This window comes from Rhinoderma darwinii, chromosome 8 (assembly GCF_050947455.1).
Source record: "Rhinoderma darwinii isolate aRhiDar2 chromosome 8, aRhiDar2.hap1, whole genome shotgun sequence".
In the NCBI taxonomy this organism is placed as follows: Eukaryota; Metazoa; Chordata; class Amphibia; order Anura; family Rhinodermatidae; genus Rhinoderma; species Rhinoderma darwinii.
The window spans coordinates 72,861,093-72,883,853 of record NC_134694.1 but is presented as its reverse complement, the minus strand read 5'-3'; the positions used below and the strand labels follow the sequence as shown (position 1 = coordinate 72,883,853).

General features: G+C 42.2%; 1 protein-coding gene across 3 annotated transcripts in view; it reads left to right on the top strand.

Annotated features, from left to right (window-relative positions):
- The window catches only part of ARHGEF9 (Cdc42 guanine nucleotide exchange factor 9), a 320,144-nt gene that overhangs the window by 104,346 nt on the left and 193,037 nt on the right, over positions 1 to 22,761 (top strand). The window contains exon 1 of one of the 3 annotated variants that reach the window (XM_075835740.1): positions 22,517 to 22,744. The exons of 1 other annotated variant lie outside the window; for it this stretch is intronic. In XM_075835740.1, the coding sequence (XP_075691855.1) occupies positions 22,700 to 22,744 (45 nt within the window). In that variant the 5' untranslated portion in view covers positions 22,517 to 22,699. One more of the 3 variants, XM_075835743.1, reaches the window with a different exon arrangement.

Genomic DNA, 22,761 nt, shown 5'->3' with positions numbered 1-22,761 from the left:
CTGCTTCTTCCCTAAATAGTTCTTGCATAATTTGGAGGTGTGCTTTGGGTCATTGTCCTGTTGTAGGATGAAATTGGCTCCAATCAAGCGCTGTCCACAGGGTATGGCATGGCATTACAAAATGGAGTGATAGCCTTCCTTATTCAAAATCCCTTTTATCTTGTAGAAATCTCCCACTTTATCAGCACCAAAGCAACCCCAGACCATCACATTACCTCCACCATGCTTGACAGATGGCGTCAGGCACTCTTCCAGCATCTTTTCAGTTGTTCTGCGTCTCACAAATGTTCTTCTCTGTGATCCAAACACCTCAAACTTCGATTCGTCTGTCCATAACACTTTTTTCCAATCTTCCTCTGTCCAATGTCTGTGTGCTTTTGCCCATATTAATATTTTCCTTTTATTAGCCAGTCTCAGATATGGCTTTTTCTTTGCCACTCTGCCCTGAAGGCCAGCCTCCCGGAGTCGCCTCTTCACTGTAGACGTTGACACTAGCGTTTTGCGGGTACTATTTAATGAAGCTGCCAGTTGAGGACCTGTGAGGCGTCTATTTCTCAAACTAGAGACTCTAATGTACTTGTCTTGTTGCTCAGTTGTGCAGTGGGGCCTCCCACTTCTCTTTCTAGTCTGGTTAGAGCCTGTTTGTGCTGTCCTCTGAAGGGAGTAGTACACACCATTGTAGGAAATCTTCAGTTTCTTGGCAATTTCTCGCATGGAATAGCCTTCATTTCTAAGAACAAGAATAGACTGTCGAGTTTCACATGAAAGCTCTCTTTTTCTAGCCATTTTGAGAGTTTAATCGAACCCACAAATGTAATGCTCCAGATTCTCAACTAGCTCAAAGGAAGGTCAGTTTTATAGCTCCTCTAAACAGCAAAACTGTTTACAGCGGTGCTAATATAATTGCACAAGGGTTTTCAAGTGTTTTCTAATCATCCATTAGCCTTCTAACACAGTTAGCTAACACAATGTACCATTAGAACACTGGAGTGATGGTTGCTGGAAATGGGCCTCTAGACGTTTGCAGCTAGAATAGTCATTTAGCACATTAACAATGTATAGAGTGTATTTCTGATTAATTTAATGTTATCTTCATTGAAAAAAACTGTGCATTTCTTGCAAAAATAAGGAAATTTCTAAGTGACCCTAATCTTTTGAACGGTAGTGTATATACATAGATACAGTACCAAAACCAAGCTCAGTACATAAATACAGTACTAGAACCAAGCTCTGACATACATACAGCACCAGAACCAAGTTCATACATATATACACAGCACTAGATCCAAGCTCATACATTAATACACCAGAACCAAGCTCAGTACATATATACAGCACTAGAACAAACCTCAGTACATATATAAAACACTAGAACCAAGCTCAGTACATATATAATACACCAGAACAAACCTCAGTGCATATATAAAACACCAGAACCAAGCTCAGTACATAAATGCAGCACTAGAACCAAGCTCAGTACATATATGCAGCACCAGAACAAATACAGCTCAATTTAGTGCAACCCCTGCCATATAGGCGTAAAACTACAGCTCCCAGCATGGAGAGAACAATGGTAAGGATATGCTGGGAGATGCTGTTTCACAAAAAAAAAAATCATACCACCCATCATCTCGCTGCAGATCATACAGTGACTACAGTGCTGATTAGAGGCAGAATAAACATTTACATTAAGTGACTCACCGGTGACGTCTCAGATTCTAGTTCTTTTCTTCTCCCTCCGGTCCAGACCTCTATGATGACTTCTCCCGGCCATGACCCATTTCTGCAGTTTTCTGCTCAGATGTCTTTAGCTTCTCACTTTTAAAACATCTCTGCACCTATAAATGATGTTAAAATTCTCAAAACCTCTAAATATAATAGCGCCATACACTGTGTCTGTAGACAGTACCTCACATATAGCTCCCCCTGTATATAGTGTCCCACATACAGTTCCCCCTTTATATAGTGCCCCACATCTAGACCCCCCTGCAGATAGTGCCCCACATATAGACCCCCCCTGTATATAGTGCCCCACATGCACACATATAGACCCCTCTGTAGATAGTGCCCCACATCCTCACATATAGACCCCCCTGTATATAGTGGCCCACATCCACACATATATACCCCCCTGTGCATAGTGCACCACATCCCCATATAGACTCCCCCTGTATATAGTGGCCCAGATCCCCATATAGACCCCCCTGTATACAGTGGCCCACATCCTTATATATAGACGACCTCCCCTGTAGATAGAGCCCCCACTGTAGATAATACCACTGACAGTTTTAGTAGAGAAAAAAAATAAAACTTTACATACTCACATGATCCCGTCCGGTGGCAATGCAGATCTGCTTTCTTTTGAGCAGGTCTGCTGGAGATGAACGACACGTCGTTCAAAGACGCTGATTGGCGTTGCAGAATGACTTGCCCTGTCAATCAGAGACTTTCAAGCACGGAAGCGGCTCGATGATGTCATCGCGACGCTAGCGTTGTTGAAAGGCGCTGATTGGCAGGGCAAGTCATTTTGCCCCGCCAATCAGCATCATTGTAAGGCGTTGAATGGTCGGAACATGCCCGGTCATTCAGCACTAATGCATGTATTTGTACCTGCGTGCTATAGACGCAAGTACAATTACTGCAAGACAGGGGGGCTGTCGCTAGCACTGGGGCCCCCTCCGGGGCTAGCGACGCCCCCGGGCATGAGGGGGACCTTGTCACTGGGCCCATAAATGTTAGAGGCTCAGCGGTGCGGGCCCCGTAGTAGAGTTGCTACAGCAGTTGCAGCCATAGCGGCTTCTAGCAGTGCCACCGGGCATATGGGGGGCGTGTCGGCTAGTGGCACAGGCCCAGCTATGGCTGCTACCGCGGTACTTATGCCACTGATGCCGCCCCCCATTTTCAGCTAGGTGGCGCCGCCTGAGGCTGTTGGCTCACCTCGCCTCATGGCAGGTGCGGCACTGATTGTAATAGTTCAGACTTTTACCGACGCAACGATACCAAATGTCTTTTTTTTCTTTTTTTTTTTTACATTGTGCTTGGGGAAAAATGGGAAAAGGTTTTTTTTCACATTTCATATTTTTGTAATTTTTTTACACTCCTGAAAATGTTTTTCACACATATTATTAGTTCCCCTAGGGGACTTCAACCAGCGATCGTTAGATAGATCGTTAGACCGCTGGTACTGTTGTGATTTTTACAGGCTTCTGCTAAGCCCTGCAGGAGGCATGGCTTAGCAAAGGTAGACAGAAGGCAGATCTGGGGACCTTCATTAGGACCCTGGGCTTCCATGACAACCATAGGCGGCCCCCCCCCCCCAATCGCATTGCTGGGGGCAGTGTTGGGCTGTCGGAGGGGGCTGTTTTCCCATAAATGTCATTTTGTGCTCTCCCGGCCACTTAATGATTACATGGTCGAGTTACAGAAACAGTGTATCTCGCTGAGCTACTCTGTTTCTGTAACTCCCATAGTAGTGAATGGCAGTTACCGTAGCAGCGTAGCATGCGAGCTATGCTGCTTCCGTAACTACTATTCAGTTTCTATGTGAGTTACGGAAACAGCGTAGCTCAGCGAATTACGCTGTTTCCGTAACTCGACCATGTAGTCATTAAGTGGCTGGGAGGTCACAAAAAGCTAGAACGGGGTTTAGGGGTCCCCATTCTAGAGATAGGTGCGGGTCCCAGAAGTGGACCCACATCTAACTGTCATTTATGACATATCCTGTGGATATTTTCAAAAGAAGTAGTAGGACAACAGCACATGTCTTCAAATCTTCAAAGTGGTTTTTATTGTCAAGACATCCACAATCGACAGGCAACGTTTCGACCCATAGTGAGTGAGGGGTCTTTGTCAAGCCTGCCTCACTCACTATGGGTCGAAACGTTGCCTGTCAATTGTGGATGTCTTGACAATAAAAACCACTTTGAAGATTTGAAGACATGTGCTGTTGTCCTACTACTTCTTTTTAAAATTTACATCATGCCGGAGTGGGTTTGCCTGGCTTGACAGCGTGCACCGCACCAGATTCGGGGTTAGTGCTGCTTCAAAAATTATTTTTCTCTTGATATCCTGTGGATATGTCATAAATGTCCTTCATGGGAAAACCCCTATAAATGCCGCGGTCGCTATTGACCACGGCATTTAACTAGTGAAACTGCCAGGAACAGCGCGATCACTGTTCCTGGCCGTTAGAGCAGCGTGTCAGCTGTAAAACACAGATGACATCTGCGGTGTATCGAGTGGACTCAGCGCGTGAGCCCGCTGCAAACATCACCGACACGTCATGGGTTGGGAAGGGGTTAATTAAGGAAGCCGTCAGGGGGTCTGGCGCAGCCGGGTCCCTTGACTGCCTACTATAAGACGCAGGGAGTTTTTAGCAAGATTTATTAGAGAATAGGCTGAACTGTACTGGATGGACTTAAGTCTTTTTTCAGCCTTACTATGTTACTATGTCTGATTATTGGACAACCCTTTTACTGGGGAGGGCTGCATATATTTTTTTGTATCTATTTGTTATTTATGTATCCCTCAATTATATTTTTCACTTTGCATAAAAGATACTGTAATGAAACCATTTCTCTCTGCTCATGATCTTGACCGAGGCCAGTAACTAGTTAAGGAATAGGCTACAATGATTCATATTTTCCTCACTTGCCGCCTTCCTTGTGCTGGTTTTAAAGGATTCGTTTTAAACCTCCTCAGAGTGATGAGCAAAATGGTTGAATTACCTAACTGCAGGTCGGCAACAAAGCTCACTGCGCTCCACTGTTTCCGTAACCCCCATTCACGTCTATGGGAGCAGCGGAAACAGCGTAGCACAGTGAGCTCAGCTGTTTCCGTAATCCCGACCACTCCACCATTCGTCCTCCGCCTTTATTCTGAACATGGGTGCGGGTCCCAGATGGGAATACTCCTTTAATTATGGCTGCTTCCTAAATTGATTTCTCTTCACAAAAGCTTGATGGCCAGAAAAAGAAAAACTAAAACAGAATTCCATACAGAAACGAAAGAAACAGATTTGATGTAGCCATTAATTGTACATTCTGAGTTATGGGTCCATGGTTATTCTTTTCACAGATCTCATTCCAATGTATATAACCAGACATGCACATGATCTGTCATCTTTAAAGATAGATTGTTGAATCACTTTCTCTAACATGTCAGAATTATTCAATGACCTTTCAGGTGGGTCACCTAATCCTCCAGTCAGTTCCCTGAGGTAAATTATTTGTTGCACTAAAGGCAAGAAAAGGGCTGAGATTCATTTTGATTGCACACACCTTGCTTTGTATAAAGCTCCTGTTTGTTGAGCATTAAATCCGCCCACAAAGGTGTCTCTGAAGGTTTTGGGAATCAATTGACCCCCTGTTGCCACTCACGCTCCTTGCATTGCAACAGTGTGTGTTTGCCTAACAGCCAATAAGAAGCCAGCGTGGGTACCACTCTGGCAACGGGTGATCTATCACCATGGAAACTGTAGAGCCGAGACATTTCATAGAGATGTGTTGCAGTTAATCTTTATCCCATCAGCGCCGGGAGGGGGGAGTACTTGTCATTATATTTCAAGGGGCATTCACTATTCAGCACTTAATGGGTTAAAACAAGAAAAAATAGAAACAGCAAGCCTATTGCCTGATTGGTGAAATCTGCAGAATACCATTAACTCAACTTTAATTAAACCATTGCTGCTGGCCTGTGGCTTAACTCCGGCCTGGGAGGGGTGAGGGGGCAATATATAGTGAGCAGGTTTTCCTGGGATTTCTCTCTACTATGGAGGTTTCCTTCACGTGCACGTCATTTCACGAGCTGCTTGTTATCCCCCACATCCCCTCAATGTGAAAGCTGCTCAACAGGACATTTCAATGCAGAACTCAACAAGGGACGCAGATGTAGGAGGGGGCAGGCAGCATCTGGCAGGTAAAGAGAGATGTCTGTATGTGGGTAGTCCTACTCGGCAGGCAGTTCTTTCTAGAGGAAAATAAAACACAGTTGCCCTTGGTGTTCTGTCCCTTGAGATGCCAATGTCAGACAAAAAAATATACAACTGATCTTTTCAATTGGGCTACATCAGCACAGTTTACCACAATTATCGTTTTCACAAATTTTTTAGATCTCATCAATGTTGTTCTTCTTTTGAGCCTAATGTATAGCTGTTTGTGGGTATTCTTCTTTTATACTTGTATCTACAATAAATGATAAATAATTGGAGGATTTTTATCATTTTTGCGGCAAACACTAACAAAGCCATCCAGACCCTGTTATTGCAGACATAAGTGGTAGATTAATTAGACCATAGACCTTGGGCTGTTCCCCAAACTTGGGCCCCCTTCTCCATCGCTGCCCTGCTGAGCCATGTCTATAGTTAACACCACCTTTTTGTCTGAGCATTGACAAATAGATGTTATGATTCCCCTTGTCAAAGGGCTGTGTCCCTACATACTGACAGTCCCCAACCATAGCTGACAGCATCACACTGTGTAGGGACACATCCTCCTGACAATGGGAATGGTAACACCCGTTTGTCTATTAGTCCTGGACTACTCAAAGTCTTTTTGTGAAATACAAGGATTTCCTACAACAGACATGTCCGGAGAGCTAACAGCTCCTCTATAAATCTAGTGACTCACAAGTGACATCTTCTCTGATTCTAGTCATACTTTTTCTCTTTTCTTTTCCATCCGGTCCAGACCTCATGACGCTTTCTCCTGGCCACTACCCATTTCTGCAGAATATGCCACTCAGATGTCTTTGGCTGCTCACTTTTCCAAAATTTCTGCACCTATAAACAAAGATAATATTCTCATGGTGCCACACACTCTGCCCCTAAATATAATAGCACCATACACTGCACCCAGGAACATAATAGTACCAGACAACGTCCCTGAATATAAAAGTGCCATACACTACATACCTGAATATAATAGCACCATACACTGCGCCCCTGAATATAATAGCACCAAACACTGTGCCATTGAGTAGAATTGTCAAACACTGTAAAGTAAAGCACTACAAACACAGTGCCCCCTGTAGATAATGCCACTTACAATGCCTTCTCTAAATAGCGCCATTCACAATACCCCTGTAGATAGTGCCTCCTGTATAAAGTGTCCCTCATAGAGCCTCCTGTAGACAGTGCCCCTATAGAGCCCACTGTAGAAAGTGCCCCCTATAGATAGTGCTTCCCACAGAGTCCCCTGTAGATAGAGCCCCCATAGAACACCCTCTGTAGATAATGCCCCCTGTAGATAGTTCTCCCCATAAGGTCCCCTGTAGATAGTGTCCCTATAGAGTCCCCTTCTGACCAGGCCTCATCAAGCGGAACAATGCAGGTGCCACCATGACATCATCATTGGTAGAGTGCCGAATGGCGGGGCAGGGAACTGATAGTTCCCGTGCCTCACCAGCGCTAGGCTAATCAATTGTATCCACGCCCTAAGGATGCGGATACAATTGAGTGCAGGGGACCAGTTCTGGGTCCCGCTTCATCCTGGTTCTCTGAGCTGGCTGTTATTTTCACAACCGGTTCGGGAAAACTGTGGTGAACTGGTCTGGTCCCATGGGCCCCCTGGGAGCCTCAGGCCCTGGGCAGCCGCGTGAACCGCCCCAATGATGATCCGCAATTGACAGACAATCATAATAAACACCATACAACATATTCATCACCAGGTTGTATAACAAAGTAGCTATAGGGGTACTGAGGTACCAGTTTCTCTTGAGCCCTGCTATCTGAGAGGGGCCCAAAGGCCCCTCTGCCACATAGACACCAGTTTTTAAATGGCATATGATAGGTGATCATGTTACAGATTTTGCATTGTGGCCCAGGAGCTATAAGTTATGTCTCTGTACAGAAATGAAAAGGAAAAAAGCTGTAGTACTGGTCATGGTAAAAAAGGCAGATACTTAAAAAACTTATCAGAGCTATGACGTGTTTTATTATCTTAAATAACAGGGCTATAGTATTTCTAATATTTGCCCATATGGACCCTAAGGGTATGTTCACATGCTAAAGTAAAAACGACTGTAAAATACGGAGCTGTTTTCAGGGGAAAACAGCATCTGATTTTCAGCTGTTTCTAAAGCGTCAAATGTTTTTTGATGCGTTTTTGGAGCCGTTTTTGGAGCTGTTTTTCTTTTGACACAATGTCATGCACTTCTTTTTACGGGGCGTTTTTTTACACGCCATTTTTTCAAACAGATGCGTAAAAACATGTCCGTCTGATCGAAATGCAGTTTTTCGCATTGAAATCAATGGGCAGATGTTTGGAGGCGTTCAGCTTCCGTTTTTTCAGGCGTGTTTCGAGGCTTTTACGCCCCGAAAAACGGCTGAAAATACTGTGTGTGAACATATCTTTACACTTTGTTAGTAAAAGTTTCCCATGTGTCCTGTTATCAGGAAACACTTGTTTCAAATCTAGCTAGCCAGTGCTGCCAGGCAATACTGCTAACCAGTGAGGCGATGTTCACACGCTAAAGTAAAAACGGCTGTAAAATACGGAGTTGTTTTCAAAGGAAAACAGCCTGTGATTCTCAGCCGTTTTTAAAGCACCAAACGTTTTTTAATGCATTTTGTGGAGCCGTTTTTGGAGCTGTTTTTCTAATGACACAATGAAAAATGGCTCGAAAAATGGCTCGAAAAATGGCTCAAGAAGTGACATGCACCTCTTTTTAAGGGGTGTTTTTTTACGCACCATTTTTTCAAACGGCCACGTAAAAAAACGCCCTGTCTGAACGAAACAATGATTTTCCCATTAAAATCAATAGACAGATGTTTGGAGGCATTCAGCTTCCGTTTTTCTGGCGTTTTTCGAGGCGTCTATGCCCAGAAAAACGGCTGAAAACACTGTGTTTGAACATACCCTAAGCCACCATGAAAAGGATAACTTCCCACAAACTTTCCACAATGCCCCTTTTACATTGATCCCGACCTGTTACAATATCTACATAATAAATTTTCAAGGTCCCCTCAGAGATCCATCAAAATAGGGAAGTCAGGTAGTCCAATGTGAATGAGTTATATTTGGTTATTTTCTTATACTTTTCCAAATTCAACCTAAACTCTATCCATAAAGTTAAGTTCACATCTCGTTTTATTGTACATCAGACGTGCACGTTTTGGCATGAAAAAACAGTGTCAAAATGTGTACCACAGCCTGTATATTGATTTCTATGGTCAGGACGGATGCCCTAATGGTGTAGTTTGTGCATAAGTTTTTTGTGCTTACGTTGTATCCTTTTTTTTCTCATGTCTTGAAAAGCGTAGTCTACTACACTTTTTAGTACCTTTCCGAAACGTATACCACACGTATACATTTTTATTTGTATTGAAGTCAATGGTGACGTATGGACGACGTACGCAATCTTAGACCCTACGTTTGCATACGTAAAACGTATATGTTTTTTTCACCATATATGGGAAATCTTGACTTTACAAAGTTTGATTTAGCTCAAGAAAAAAAAAAAAAAAAGTTTTTAGAAGTAAGAACGGACACAAACGTATAAAAATATAGGCATATGTTACAAATGCATACGTTTTTGTAACTTTAAACTCGTATGCGTCGTCGTATGCCACACATGTGTGCACAAAACGAGATGTGAACTTAGCCTAATAATAAAACATTCAACAAAATGCTAAAAACCACAAGTTCATATAACAACTGTAAGGATGACTATGACCAGAGGGTATATATATATATATATATATATATATATATATATATATATATATATATTAATTTACACCAACATTTTATTTTACGGGGCTACGCATGAACACGCGGATTACGCTGCCTGTCCCCTGTCAATCAATGTAAGGAGGGAGGGTAGTTGAACTGGGGAGCGACATAAGACCACTTAGTTGCAACGGTGACAAAAACAAAATAAAACTTATTTCTCTACAAAGGAGCCAGTAAGCAGAAATTTAAACTAAACGCTATAAACAGGTTAGTCTCCTCTACAATACCCTGTTACTAGTTTAATATGGACATTCTGGTGACAGACTCCCTTTAAGGTAATATTAGGCATTCAATAGCTTTTTGCTTCAGTCTGCAAGATCACCCTATTGAAATTCATGTTTGACTTAGTTCATCAAGGATGTTAATTCCCATGGAAAAGGAATACAGGGAAACATAGGATTAATCAGTTAGAAAAGTGTCTGATTGTCACCATAGGCATCAGATTGTGACCAGTTCACATGTTGAGATTTACCAACACTGATCTACTGGCTTCCTTGGGTCTCTACATTTCACCACAATTTAGAATATGCTAAGCTTGCTAATAACTACCCAAAGAATATATACGCTTTCCAAATTGGAAATATCTAGTATAAAGCTCTTTGAAAATGTGAAAATACAAAATTGACTTTGCATATTCTATCAAGACTGCACTAATAAGAAATAATGAAAAAGAATATTACCCCAAACTTAATAATACAGTCATAGATTTAAATAGTTAAATATCTTTATTTCTAGCCTTAGAATGGGACAGGATCCCAACGGGATTATGCAAGGAATGATGGGACTTGTTGGGCCGCAGGATCAGGACAGCCTGAAGTTGCATATATTTTGTGCCTCTGTTACTTTAAAGGTTATACATGGTTTAGTAGTCTGTTAGTTTATACTTTATATTCATGGTAGTTAGAACAGGGCAGTATTTCTATGTGTGGCTTAGTTTTCCTAATTTAGGTCATTTTAGCCTATTTTTTCCCGTCACGGACCATCTAGTCAATTTATTACTGTAAATTTGTATATTTTTTTTATATTTTCTTTTACAGTTAATTGTCCTATTCTGTTACATCAGTAACTTTTGGAGAATACATCAGTGTGATTCTACTTCTATTCTCATTGGCAGTGAGGAAGTTAAGGAACAGGCATGTTGCCAAGTGAATGGGCTACAATTATCAGCTTGATTTACCCTGTGAGCAGGGGATTTGTTGAGAGTGGAGAGCTAGGTACATTTGGATTCACAGAGGACAAAAGATAATTTCTCTGGACCTATTATAGGGGAGGTGTCATTAGATCACATCTGGCAGGGACTGACACCTGAGCTGGGTCATTATCCCATCACTGAAAGAGCAGGCGTCAGGTATGGACTCTGGCCAACCTTATGAATACAGTCGCAGTGAAGGGAAAATCACCATCCTACGCTACATATACTCCAAGAAACTGTGTTTTGCTAGACAAACAAGTATCAGGAGAAAAAAGATGGCCATCAATGTGTTCACTGCTAACATAATGTAAATGACACATATAGTTTGGTATCTATATTCAATGTTATATTGTCTGAGTCATCAGGGAATTCCTTTTCTCTGTTTTAATCAATATATGTTATCCATATGGAAGGTTGCAGTTCAAAGTATGGTCCCCCAAAGATGGTCGATGCTGCAGATGTTAGGTATAGGCAATATGAGGTCTAGGTTTGTAACCGACAGGCAACGTCAGGTCCGAAAAAACAGTATCAGGAGGCAAGGTCAGAGTCAGGCCAGAGGTTGGTACACGGATTATCAGATCAAGAGATCAAGCAAAGTCAAGACAAGCCAGGGTTGAGAAAGAATTCCAATAAATTCCAGGAGCATTTCCAATTTAAAATCTTTAGCTTTTGACATCACCTCCTACAGCCGGGCTTCGATCGTGTGGCTCAGCCGCGCAGAGTGAAAAGCAGGAATCTGGGTGTCACCCTAGCAAAAGGATTCCACATCTTCAGATTCCAGACGCCCCATTGAATTGACAAAGCACCGCAGCAGGCTGGTGCGATCCGGGCATGGTGTGGCATGGGGGATTGTGCCATGTTGTGAACCCCTACTTTTCTAGTAGACGTTAGGAAATCGCATGAATTGTAACTAGTACTTATTATAATGTTATGTTCCAAAGCTTGAATTCAAGGCTTCAGTGAAAGCTAAATTCTCCTGATTTGACCTGCAAGTCATGGAAATTCTGTTTGCTCACAGATCACAAAGCAACATCAAGTAATTTCAAAGGGGTTGTCCAGGACTGGAAAAAAGGATCTGCTTATTTTTTCTCCAAAAACAGTGCCATTAGGTAACTGAATGGCACTGAGCTACAATACCAGATACAGCCCATGTACAAGTGTGATGCTGTTTTTAGACAAAAAAAAAGAAGCAGATCCCAAATCCTGGACAACCACTTTAATTTCCCAGCAATATTTTATTTTGTTATTGGACACAATGGTAGATAGAGAGATTCTCATAATGAGATTTTTACAAAAAATTGCTGTTGTTGCAATTCCCTAATATATTTTTCAAGACGATCTCATGCTTACTCCTAATTTCCTTAGCAGTGAGAAAGTTAAAATTTCCAGAGCCAACATTTTACATCTTGCTATCTGATAAATTGCTTATGCATCAATCAGCAAGTGAAAAGCTTGAAACAAAAGGGGCTCTTGAGACTGAAGTAGATGTTACTAGAAAACGTGCCATCCAAAATCTGTTAATTATAAGAAAATACTTAAAATGTGAACCCATTTCAAAGGATGCTTGGGACGGCCTGTAAATGTTATTTTTGTACCATATGCCTTCCTGTACCTTCTACCCGTATTGCCGAAAACAGAGAACATTCTAGGAATTCATCTTCACATTGGACAATGCAGAATAAAATACTTGAGGACTATGTATAATATTCTGTTGTTGGGACATTACATGAATCCTAACAGTGGTTATTTATATAAATCAGTTCTCTATGAATGATGTTCAAAGGTTGAAATTCACGTCAAGCTACAGTAAATGTCAGTCTGCAGCCATTTACACAGACTATATATTGTTGTAAAACAGTCTATGGCTTTCTGAAAGATGTACAGGGAAACCATTTTAATTTAGAATAAATTATTTTTATTAAACAGCGAGGTACATTCTCTGCCATGGTGCCCAAGTATAATATCACACCAAGTAAGGCTAGGTTCACAACACAGTTGGGCACAACTTTTGATGTGCACGTTTAAAATTCAGCCAAACGTACGCCCCAGATGTACATTTGCATATGTCTGCTATTAACTGCACGGAATATGTCTATTTTGCATACAGTGGGCAAATTAGACGTATATTTCAGAAGCATTTCCTGGGTATATGCCGAAAGTAGCCCCATATAATAAATATTACACCAGTACAATATGTTGCTGGAGTTTACATGAGCAACAAAATATCCCTCGGAAACCAGAGGGAAAGAATCTACACAATAGGGGGGACCCCAGACTTTAATGCCCAACTGTCATATAGTATAGTGATTCTATGGACCCCTGCAAATAATGAACCCAGTGCTCCAAAACTGTATAAAACTGTCAATAGGGCAAACCTGGGCAGATGTAAATTTATATTATTCTTGGGGTACCCATTGTTATTTGGGTAATGTTTTATCCTGATCGTGCTGCAGATGGATGGACAGGCTGCCCACTGTTAAGGCCCTTTTACACTAACGAATTATCGGGCAAACGAGCGTTAACAGAACGGCCGTTCCCGATAATTGCCCTGTGTAAACTGGGCAACGATCAGCAGATGATCATCGGCTGATTGCATAGTTTTAAATGCATAAACTTTTATCGTTGTTGGCAGCACATCTCCCTAAGATGTGCTGCCGACATGATAAAAATGTATGGGGACGAGCGATCGGAGTAAAGAACACATGTCCCCATACTAGCTCCTTGTGAAAGGAGCAAACGAGCGCCGATCAACGTGCTGTCTCATTGATCGGCGCTCGTTTACACGACCCAGGACGGGTAATACGGGCTTTATTCTGTCATCCAAAGATCCACATACACCTAGAGCCAGCAATACATTACATTATAGAGTTTCTATACTTTTTCTACCCAGATAAATACAGCTGAAAAAACACATCCATTTTTTTTATAGCATATGTTTACGTGTGACAGGACAGCGTTTCTGTGTCAGCTTTCATCCTAAGTTACTATAAGACTGGTACCTAATGTACAATTTCTAACATGATCATTACCTTAGTCATCTAAACTTGAAGAACAAATGGCTGTGTATGCTTCCCAAAATGCTCATAGAGTTTCATGAAATTGTCATCCTCATTGTCTTGCTCCTCTCTTCACGGGAATGTTTTCCTTATGCTTATGATCACTTGTGAAGCATTTATTCCCATTATGCATGTTGTTTTGTCTGGTAATACCGTGAGATATTATATACACATATGGCAGTATACGTACACACACACAACCTGTCTGATAGCTGAACATATTCAGGAAGGATGATGATTTTGACTCAAGATTTTCGCATTGTTAAAGCACAGAATCTGATTCACTGGTAAATCTACTCTAGAACGGGCCTACCCGCCTCCATTCCATGCCCACCTATCTACACATGTTTTCTGAGCCTACCTGCCTCCATTCTATGCCCACCTATCTACACAGGTTTTCTGAGCAATACTCTGCTACAATACATACTGCCTTATTAATTAGAGACATCGTCAAACCATTACCTGTGGCCTCTTGTTGAAGATGTAACCTAGGAAATCTCAAAAGGTTTCACAACCCATGGAACCTGCGGTGACTCAGAAAGAGAATTATAAAAAGGAATTGTGGAAACCCTGGTATATACTGTATTATGACAGATGAGTAACTTTATTTATCATTTTAAGAAGAAGAAAAAATGTGTATTGTAAGGTGTGTTACCTTGAAGAAATCTTCTCCCATGTTCAATTAGAAAGGATAAAGTAAAAACCATATAGAGCTAGGCCATATGAACTCGAAAACAAAGTACTATATTCCGACTTGTGTAATCATGATATAAATCACAGGTATCGGCAGTGCACCTTATGTTATTTCCCACTGACAATATTTCTTGTGGTGTACCCTGTGGTTCAGCATTGTCAGTAGCATGTCCTGTGGGTTCTACTTCATTTTTTATTTCCATTGACTTGAACACTGAAAGGTTATAATACAGGAAAACAGGGAACCTCTGGTTAAACCATAGCGTCTCATGTGAATCACATGCAATCATGATGTCTAATGTCACTGTGGTCTCTGGGTATTAAAATGTCAGGTAAAATGTGCCTTGGCTGCGGCATAGCAACAATCCCAGAATGCATTTTGTTGTTTTTGCTGAATCTCTTCCAGGCTTCTTGCTGTAGAGGATGTAAGGACTTTGTTAACCAATCATCTCTGTCCTTCCCTGCTGTGGGACCTAGTTTACACACTGCCTGTGAGATGCTGCTTGCTGCTGCACAGGGAACAGTCTGCAGCCTCTCGCATGCATTTTTCTGTGCCTTGGACCTTCATCTATGGCTCTCCTGCTCCTTCTAACAACATGAAGTGATCTTTTTAATTATAGTTTCTGATAAATGTGATCTGGCCATACCTCCGGATCCGATGTCTGGGCAAGGAATCATAGGACATGCAGTTGCAGACTGCATGACATTGATATTTACAATCAAGATGGTGGGCATAAACTGGATTATTAGAGGTGTCATGGGGGAAGGTAGAAGAACACTGCTATAATATGGACTGCTGGAGTTTTTAATAAAACCATGATTAGATAACACTTTTTTACTTAGAAACCTAGGATTTTTAAAGAATTAGAATTAGAATATGGTACGTACTGTTGTTTGCCTTTGGTTTTGTTGATATTGTGCTGGTCATTGGTAAATATAATGTATTTGGCCATATTTGATTTTTCGTGTCATCCCTCTATGCATTGTCAACGTGTCATTTAATACTTGAAAGTCACTAGAAGAACAGGGACATGTTCTGGCGCTATTGTAAAAAATTGATTTAATTCGCCCTATGTCTGACATTTTTATTAAAGTGTTTCATAATAAATGTCTTAATTGGAACTTTATTAAACTTTTACGATAGCAACATCTCCCATTATAAAGCAAAAGCAAGCTCTACACCAGTTATGATTACCAACCTAGAAAGAGAATAAAAAAACATCCTATGCTATATATTTTCAAAGCATCAAAGTACCAAATACTTGCAAGTGCATAGATTGTAAATATAAAAAGAATCACTATACTCCATATAATATATACTGTAAGTCCAAAACAAAAAATATATACTGTAGATGCTAAAATACCAAGGCAGGCACTTAACTACCAGGATAGCAGGCAGAAAGGCTCCCATGGGGCACAGCAACTAATTGGGCCTATTTCCACTAAGAGGCAAGATGCAATTGAGAATGATGGAAGGGGAAATTGGGAAAATGAATGCAGATCACTGGGAGACTAAGGAAAGAAATAAAATACACTGAAGACCAGAATAACTAGAAGCCTTTCATGTCCTGCTGAAAGGGGGCCCCACTTTAAGTTTTGCTTTGCGGCCCCCTGGTTATTTGTTACACCTACGTACCAAAATGGCATCTCGGAATACTAATCATCTTGTGACATATTGTAGTAGTAAAAAGGTAAACACCGCCCAGGACCCGCTAGGATCCTTTCCACTATTACAACATGTCATGACGTAAATAGTATAATAACCTGTAATCCACAGTATTACTTTTATTATGGTTAAGCCGGTGTTAGAGCTAAGTCACAATGACACATTTCCAATTCTTTGTCTTCTAAAAGCTTTGAAACAGCACAAAGTGAAATGCACATTAAATATTGATTCACTTGTGTCGTACAGTATACAGTAAGGCTTATTAACCAACTCCTGAATAGGTAGATACAGCAGGGTGTGCATTTCCATTTTCTATAAAAGTTTCAACTCATGAATGTAAGGTGTAACTTTGGAGGCTATATTTTTACTTTTTTTATGATTGATGTTGATACACAGCTAAACCACATGTAGCGCAACTAACTGGCGTCATGTCTTTGGATTTCTACAGGAGCCATAAGTGATGTTATAGGATCTTAACAAATCCTGAAGGATCCCCATTTTATTTAAAGGGTCCAGGTTTAGAAAAACATGGCTGCTTTCTTCCAAAAATAGCGCCACTACTGTTCATGGGTTGTCTGGTATTGCAGCTCAGCTCTACTGGAGTAAATGGGGCTGCAATACCATACACAACCTGTGAACAGATGTGGCGCTGTTTTTTTAAGAAGGTAGGTCACTTTTTTATCAACCCTTTTAACTCCCTGAGGCTGCATTTCTAAGTTAGGAAAACGGAAAACCTTACTATTAGACCTATGTCATATTGTGATGTCATGAGGAGTTGTGTCAAGTGACTAAAGGTCTGTGGCTTTTGGATGGATAAAATAGTGCTGTATTTTATCCAGTATAAAAAAATTAAAACCCAGTGGTCCCAGTATAAAGGGCCTTTTACACCTGCCAATATTCGGCCGGTGCAGCGAGCACCTATCAACAAGACATCGTTTATCGGCGCTCGTTTGCTCATCTCAAATGGAGCTATGTATGGGGACGAGTGGTCGTTCCCATACATTATTATCATGTTGGCAGCGCGTCTCCCTATTTACACAGAGAGATGTGCTGCCGACAACGATAATATTTCATTTTTTTAAGACGATACGATCAGCAGATGATCGAGTGTTTGCTCGTTCATCTGCTGATCGCTGCCCTGTTTACACAGGGCAATTATAGGCAACAAGCGTTCTATGAATGCATGTCTACCCGATATTCGCCCAGTGTAAGAGTGGTATTCCTCAGGAGCTGTTAAAATCCTTTAACATCTGTCATGGCTCCTGTAAAATTCAATCTATGATGCCAGTGTCAACAGTTTAAAGCTGGCCATACACTTTAGATAGTTGTAAGACGAACGATCATTCGGCTGACAGATATTCCTAACGACTCTGGCATACACGGCCGAGCATGCATGTGTTTTCTATAGGGAGAAAGTCACTGCCAGACTCCTCTGGCAGTGTATTTTTTCCTTACAGACCAAAGGATCGAGCATGTTGAAATTTAACAACTCAATCCTTCTCTCCCCCGACATCTGCCATTGGGACACGGCCATACAAATGAGATGGTCAGGTGGTTCCACCGCCATCGTCAGGTTCAACTACCGTACATCTAATGTGTATGGCCAGCATTAGACTGTCCTTACACTGTGTAGGGAAGATCGCTCTCCCACGCATCCTTTTTTTTTCTTTGTTATTCAAATTTAAATGGGATCACAGAACAAAGGAAAACGGCATTATTTCCTCAGGTAATGTTTGAGAATGTGTCAATTTTCCTTTGTACTACTTGTTTAGTTTATTTCCTGTAGCTTAAATAGCACCCACATATTTTGCAGCGCTGCACAGAGATTTTCCTCACTCATATTAGTTCTTGTCCCAATGGACACACTCACAATCTAAATTTCCTATCGCAAACATATACGCACCAGGGCCAATTTAATAGAAAGCCAATTAAAGGGGCTATCCAGTGACATAAAATTGAGGCAATCAATATCTGAACAGTGGGGGTCCGCCTCTGGGCACACATGCCGGCCAGCTGTTTGAAGAGGCTGTGGCGGTCAGTTGAGTGTTGCTTCCCCTTTATCGCTTACACAGCTCCATACTACATAGTGTCTTCACATTTGTTGTGGCTGTATTACAGCTGTTTATCTAGAATGGGAAGATAACCGGATAACCCCTTTAACCTATTAATATGTTATTGGAGTGTGGAAGGAAACCAGAGTACCTGGAGTAAATCCCATGAAAACACAGGGAGAACCTACAAACTTCATCCACTATCATTTTTTATGAGAGAAGCCTAACCCGCAATGCTGTTTTAGACAATCCTAGCTCACCTGTATCATCTGTATTTGTACACAGTCACTAGAATACAAACCACTTTTACATTGTCAAGATCTCAGCTTGCTGTCAGAGAATTTAATTTTTCTCTTTTACTTTGAGAACGCCTAAATACCTGTCCTGATCATGTACAACTGATACAGATGCAAGGCTCATTACAACAGAAAGTTCTGATACTCTGTTACAAACTGTGCACCTGTGTAAGTAGGACATGTCTGTATGGTTTTTAGCCTCCGGATGCAAACAAGAACTTTTTGATTCACTGACAGCAACTAGAGATCTTGAAAATGGCAAGTAATTGAAACACATGCTATGTCATTATATAGTGAATAAGCTTTATATATATATATATATATATATATATATATATATATATATATATATATATATATATATAAATGTAAGCCAGCTACTAACTCTGCTACCCAACTAGAGAATACCTTGAGGACATTTTCTATTTTCATAGACATTTATGGTATATTTACAGGATATGCCATAAATTGGTGGATATGCCATAGATAGGTGGAGGTCTCACCTCCGAGACTACTATCTCTCTAAAGCAGGGGTCTCAAGCACGCAGCCCGCGGCCCCTGGGGCTGTCATCTGCGGCCCGCGGGACACAGAGCCGCTAGTATCGGCTCTGCTCCGAGACTCTGGAATTCCCTGACATCGCTGTCCACATATGAACAGCGATGTCTGGGGCTTCCCCAGAGCCGGAGTCCCGAGCAGAGCGCTGGTGTCGGCTCTGCTCCGGGACTCTGTGGAATTCCCTGACATCGCTGCCCATATATGGACAGTGTGTCAGGGTCTTGCCCAGAGCGGAGCAGAGCGCTGGTGTCGGCTCTGCTCCTGGACTCTGTGGAATTCCCTGACATCGCTGTCCACATATGAACAACGATGTCTGGGGCTTCCCCAGAGCCGGAGTCCCGAGCAGAGCGCTGGTGTCGGCTCTGCTCCGGGACTCTGTGGAATTACCTGACATCGATGCCCATATATGGACAGTGTGTCAGGGTCTTGCCCAGATCGGAGCATAGCGCTGGTGTCGGCTCTGCTCCTGGACTCTGTGGAATTCCCTGACATCGCTGTCCACATATGAACAGCGATGTCTGGGGCTTCCCCAGAGCCGGAGTCCCGAGCAGAGCGCTGGTGTCGGCTCTGCTCCGGGACTCTGTGGAATTTCCGGACATCGCTGCCCATATATGGACAGTGTGTCTGGGTCTTCCCCAGAGCGGAGTCCCGGGCAGAGCGCTATTATCGGCTTTGCTCCGGGACTCTGGGGAAGCCTCTGACATCGCTGTCCATACATCGACAATGATGTCAGGGGCTTTCCCAGAGCAGGAGTCCCAGTGATGTCAGGAGCACAGCTGGAGTCCCAGGAAGAGCCTACTAGCGCTCTGCCTGGGACTCCAGCTCTGGGCAAGCCTCTGACATCACTGGGGCAGCCTCTACAGAGAGCACTGGGGCAGCCTCTACAGAGGGCACTTTGGCAGCCTCTACAGAGGGCACTGTGGCAGCCTCTACAGATGGCACTGGGGCAGCCTCTACAGAGGGCACTGGGGCAGCTTCTACAGAGGGCACTGGGGCAGCCTCTACAGAGGGCACTTTGGCAGCCTCTACAGAGGGCACTGTGGCAGCCTCTACAGAGGGCACTGTGGCAGCCTCTACAGAGGGCACTGTGGCGTTATCTAGAAGTGGGTGTGTGACAGTATCTGAAGAGGACACTGGCATTATCTAGGGGTGTGTTGCATTATCTACAGAGGGCACTGTGGCCTTATCTACAGAGGGCACTGTGGCCTTATCTACAGAGGGCACTGTGGCCTTATCTACAGAGGGCACTGTGGCCTTATCTACAGAGGGCACTGTGGCCTTATCTAGGGGTGTGTTGCATTATCCACAGAGGGCACTGCGGCAGCATCCACAGAGGGCACTGCGGCAGCATCCACAGAGGGCACTGCGGCAGCATCCACAGAGGGCACTGCGGCACTATCTAAAAAGGGGCTGCCCAATCTTGACATGTGTGCTAACTGAACCGCCGGACTGCATTTAGCGACACTTAAACTGGAAAGCTGGATTGTTGAAATAAGCACGTGGAGAAATATCTCAAATTTTAAACCTAGCGCTATTATTATAGTAATGTAGTATTATTATTATAGTAATATAGTGTTATAGTAGTTCAAATAACTAATTGATTAACAATAATTTTGTATTGTATCAAATTTGAAAGTAATGCGGCCCGTCAACTTCCCATTTTTTCTATATGCGGCCCACTTACCCGGCCGAGTTTGAGACCCCTGCTCTAAAGAATGGGGCGCTTTGACCCCTTTTCTGCCAGCAAATTGGCCTGATTTATGTAAGTAACACATATATGCCATAAATGATTTTTGAGTCTCTTATATATACTTTCTATAGTCTATATTGTATAGCATCATGAAAAGATCTGCAGCTTTCCATTAGCAGCTCTTCAATATACTATATGTGTCAATTCCTCACCGTATTCAAGATCTGTTTGCTGACAGTGAATGGGAACAACCAGAAGCAGAAAGCCTTTACAGACCTAGTACTCACAACTGGGGAAAGGTCAAAAGTAAGTAAAAGGTGCGTACAAGTTTTCAGGCTCTGAATGTAAAAAAATTTCCTATTCACTGACAGCAACCAAATATTGAAATAGTGAGAAATTAAAACAGAAAGTACATTAGAAAGTTGCATAGCTTGTCATTATACAATGATTATATAGAAGCAGAAACCCCTTTAACTGTTCATTTTATATGTAGCTCATTAAAAATTCCACAAAATCTTCCTTAGGGCCGATTCACATGAACGTGAATTGCTTCCGTGCAGGCCGCGTGGTTTTCACGCGGCTCGCATGGACCAATAGAAGTATATGGGGCAGTACATACAGTCCGTGCTTTTTGCGCAGCGTTTGTCCGCTGTGTAAAAAGCGTGACATGTTCAATATCTCGGCATTTTTCGCACATCACGCACCCTTCCGTGCGAACTGGCTGTTTCGCGCAACAGCTGTCAAAAGGATGAATGTAAACAGAAAAGCACCACGTGCTTTTCCGTTTACAAACATCCGAATGGCGTGTCATAATGATGGTGGCTGCGCGAAAACCAAGCAGCCGCGCATCATATGCTGCTGCCACACGGAGCTGTCAAGTGGCTTTTGCGCAGGCAAAACGCCGAGTGTTTTGCCTTGCGCAAAAACGCCACGTTCGTCTGAATCAGGCCTTATTCTTCAAAAGGATCTTCATATGGAATTCTAATCCGAGCAATCTGATCCATCCAAGTTCACATAGATCATCACCCAGGAAACCTCCCCCCTTGAAATGGTTTCATCCAGACATATCTGCATACTGTATTTGATTTTCCCATGATACATCGTCAATAGTATGACAAAATAACCAAAAGTCCATAGAAATATTATCCTACCCAATATTTTTATTAGTAATTAGATAACTTGGCATCAAATGTAATTTCATATATATATATATATATATATATATATATATATACATACATATACATATATATATATATGTGTGTGTGTGTGTGTGTGTGTTTAGCCAACTTAAGCTGTAACTTCCTCTTGATCTATTCTCATCATTTTATTGGTTCAGATCTTCTATATTTAGGGGTTTTGTCCCAAAAATAAACGAATGAAATGTCACAGTTAGGAATTAAATAAATGTCTGGTCCTAGTAAAGAATATCTAAATTAAAATAAGATTTCTCAACATAACGCAAATGATCGTGTTATTAGAAAAAATTGACTGAATCTAGAGATGAGAATAAATGGAAAAGACTGAGAATAAAAAGGGTGAGAAGGAGGGGAGTGAGAGCGAGACGGAGAGAGGGGGAGGGGATGTGTGTGTGTGTAAGAGAGTGAGAGACACACAAAGCAAAAGGGTCTCCTTCAACCACCCAAGAAAACCCCCCAAAGCTAGGAGCCAATGTGCTGATAACGCAGAGGGAGGCAGATGTGAGTCTGCAGCTGTCATTGAGGGGGGTAAAACCCAGGAGTAAAAGGGGCCACAAGCATCGCTCAGGATGGATCGGCAGAACCTTGCATGGACCAGCGGCAGAGAGGGGATGGTGAGTCCAGGTAGCTG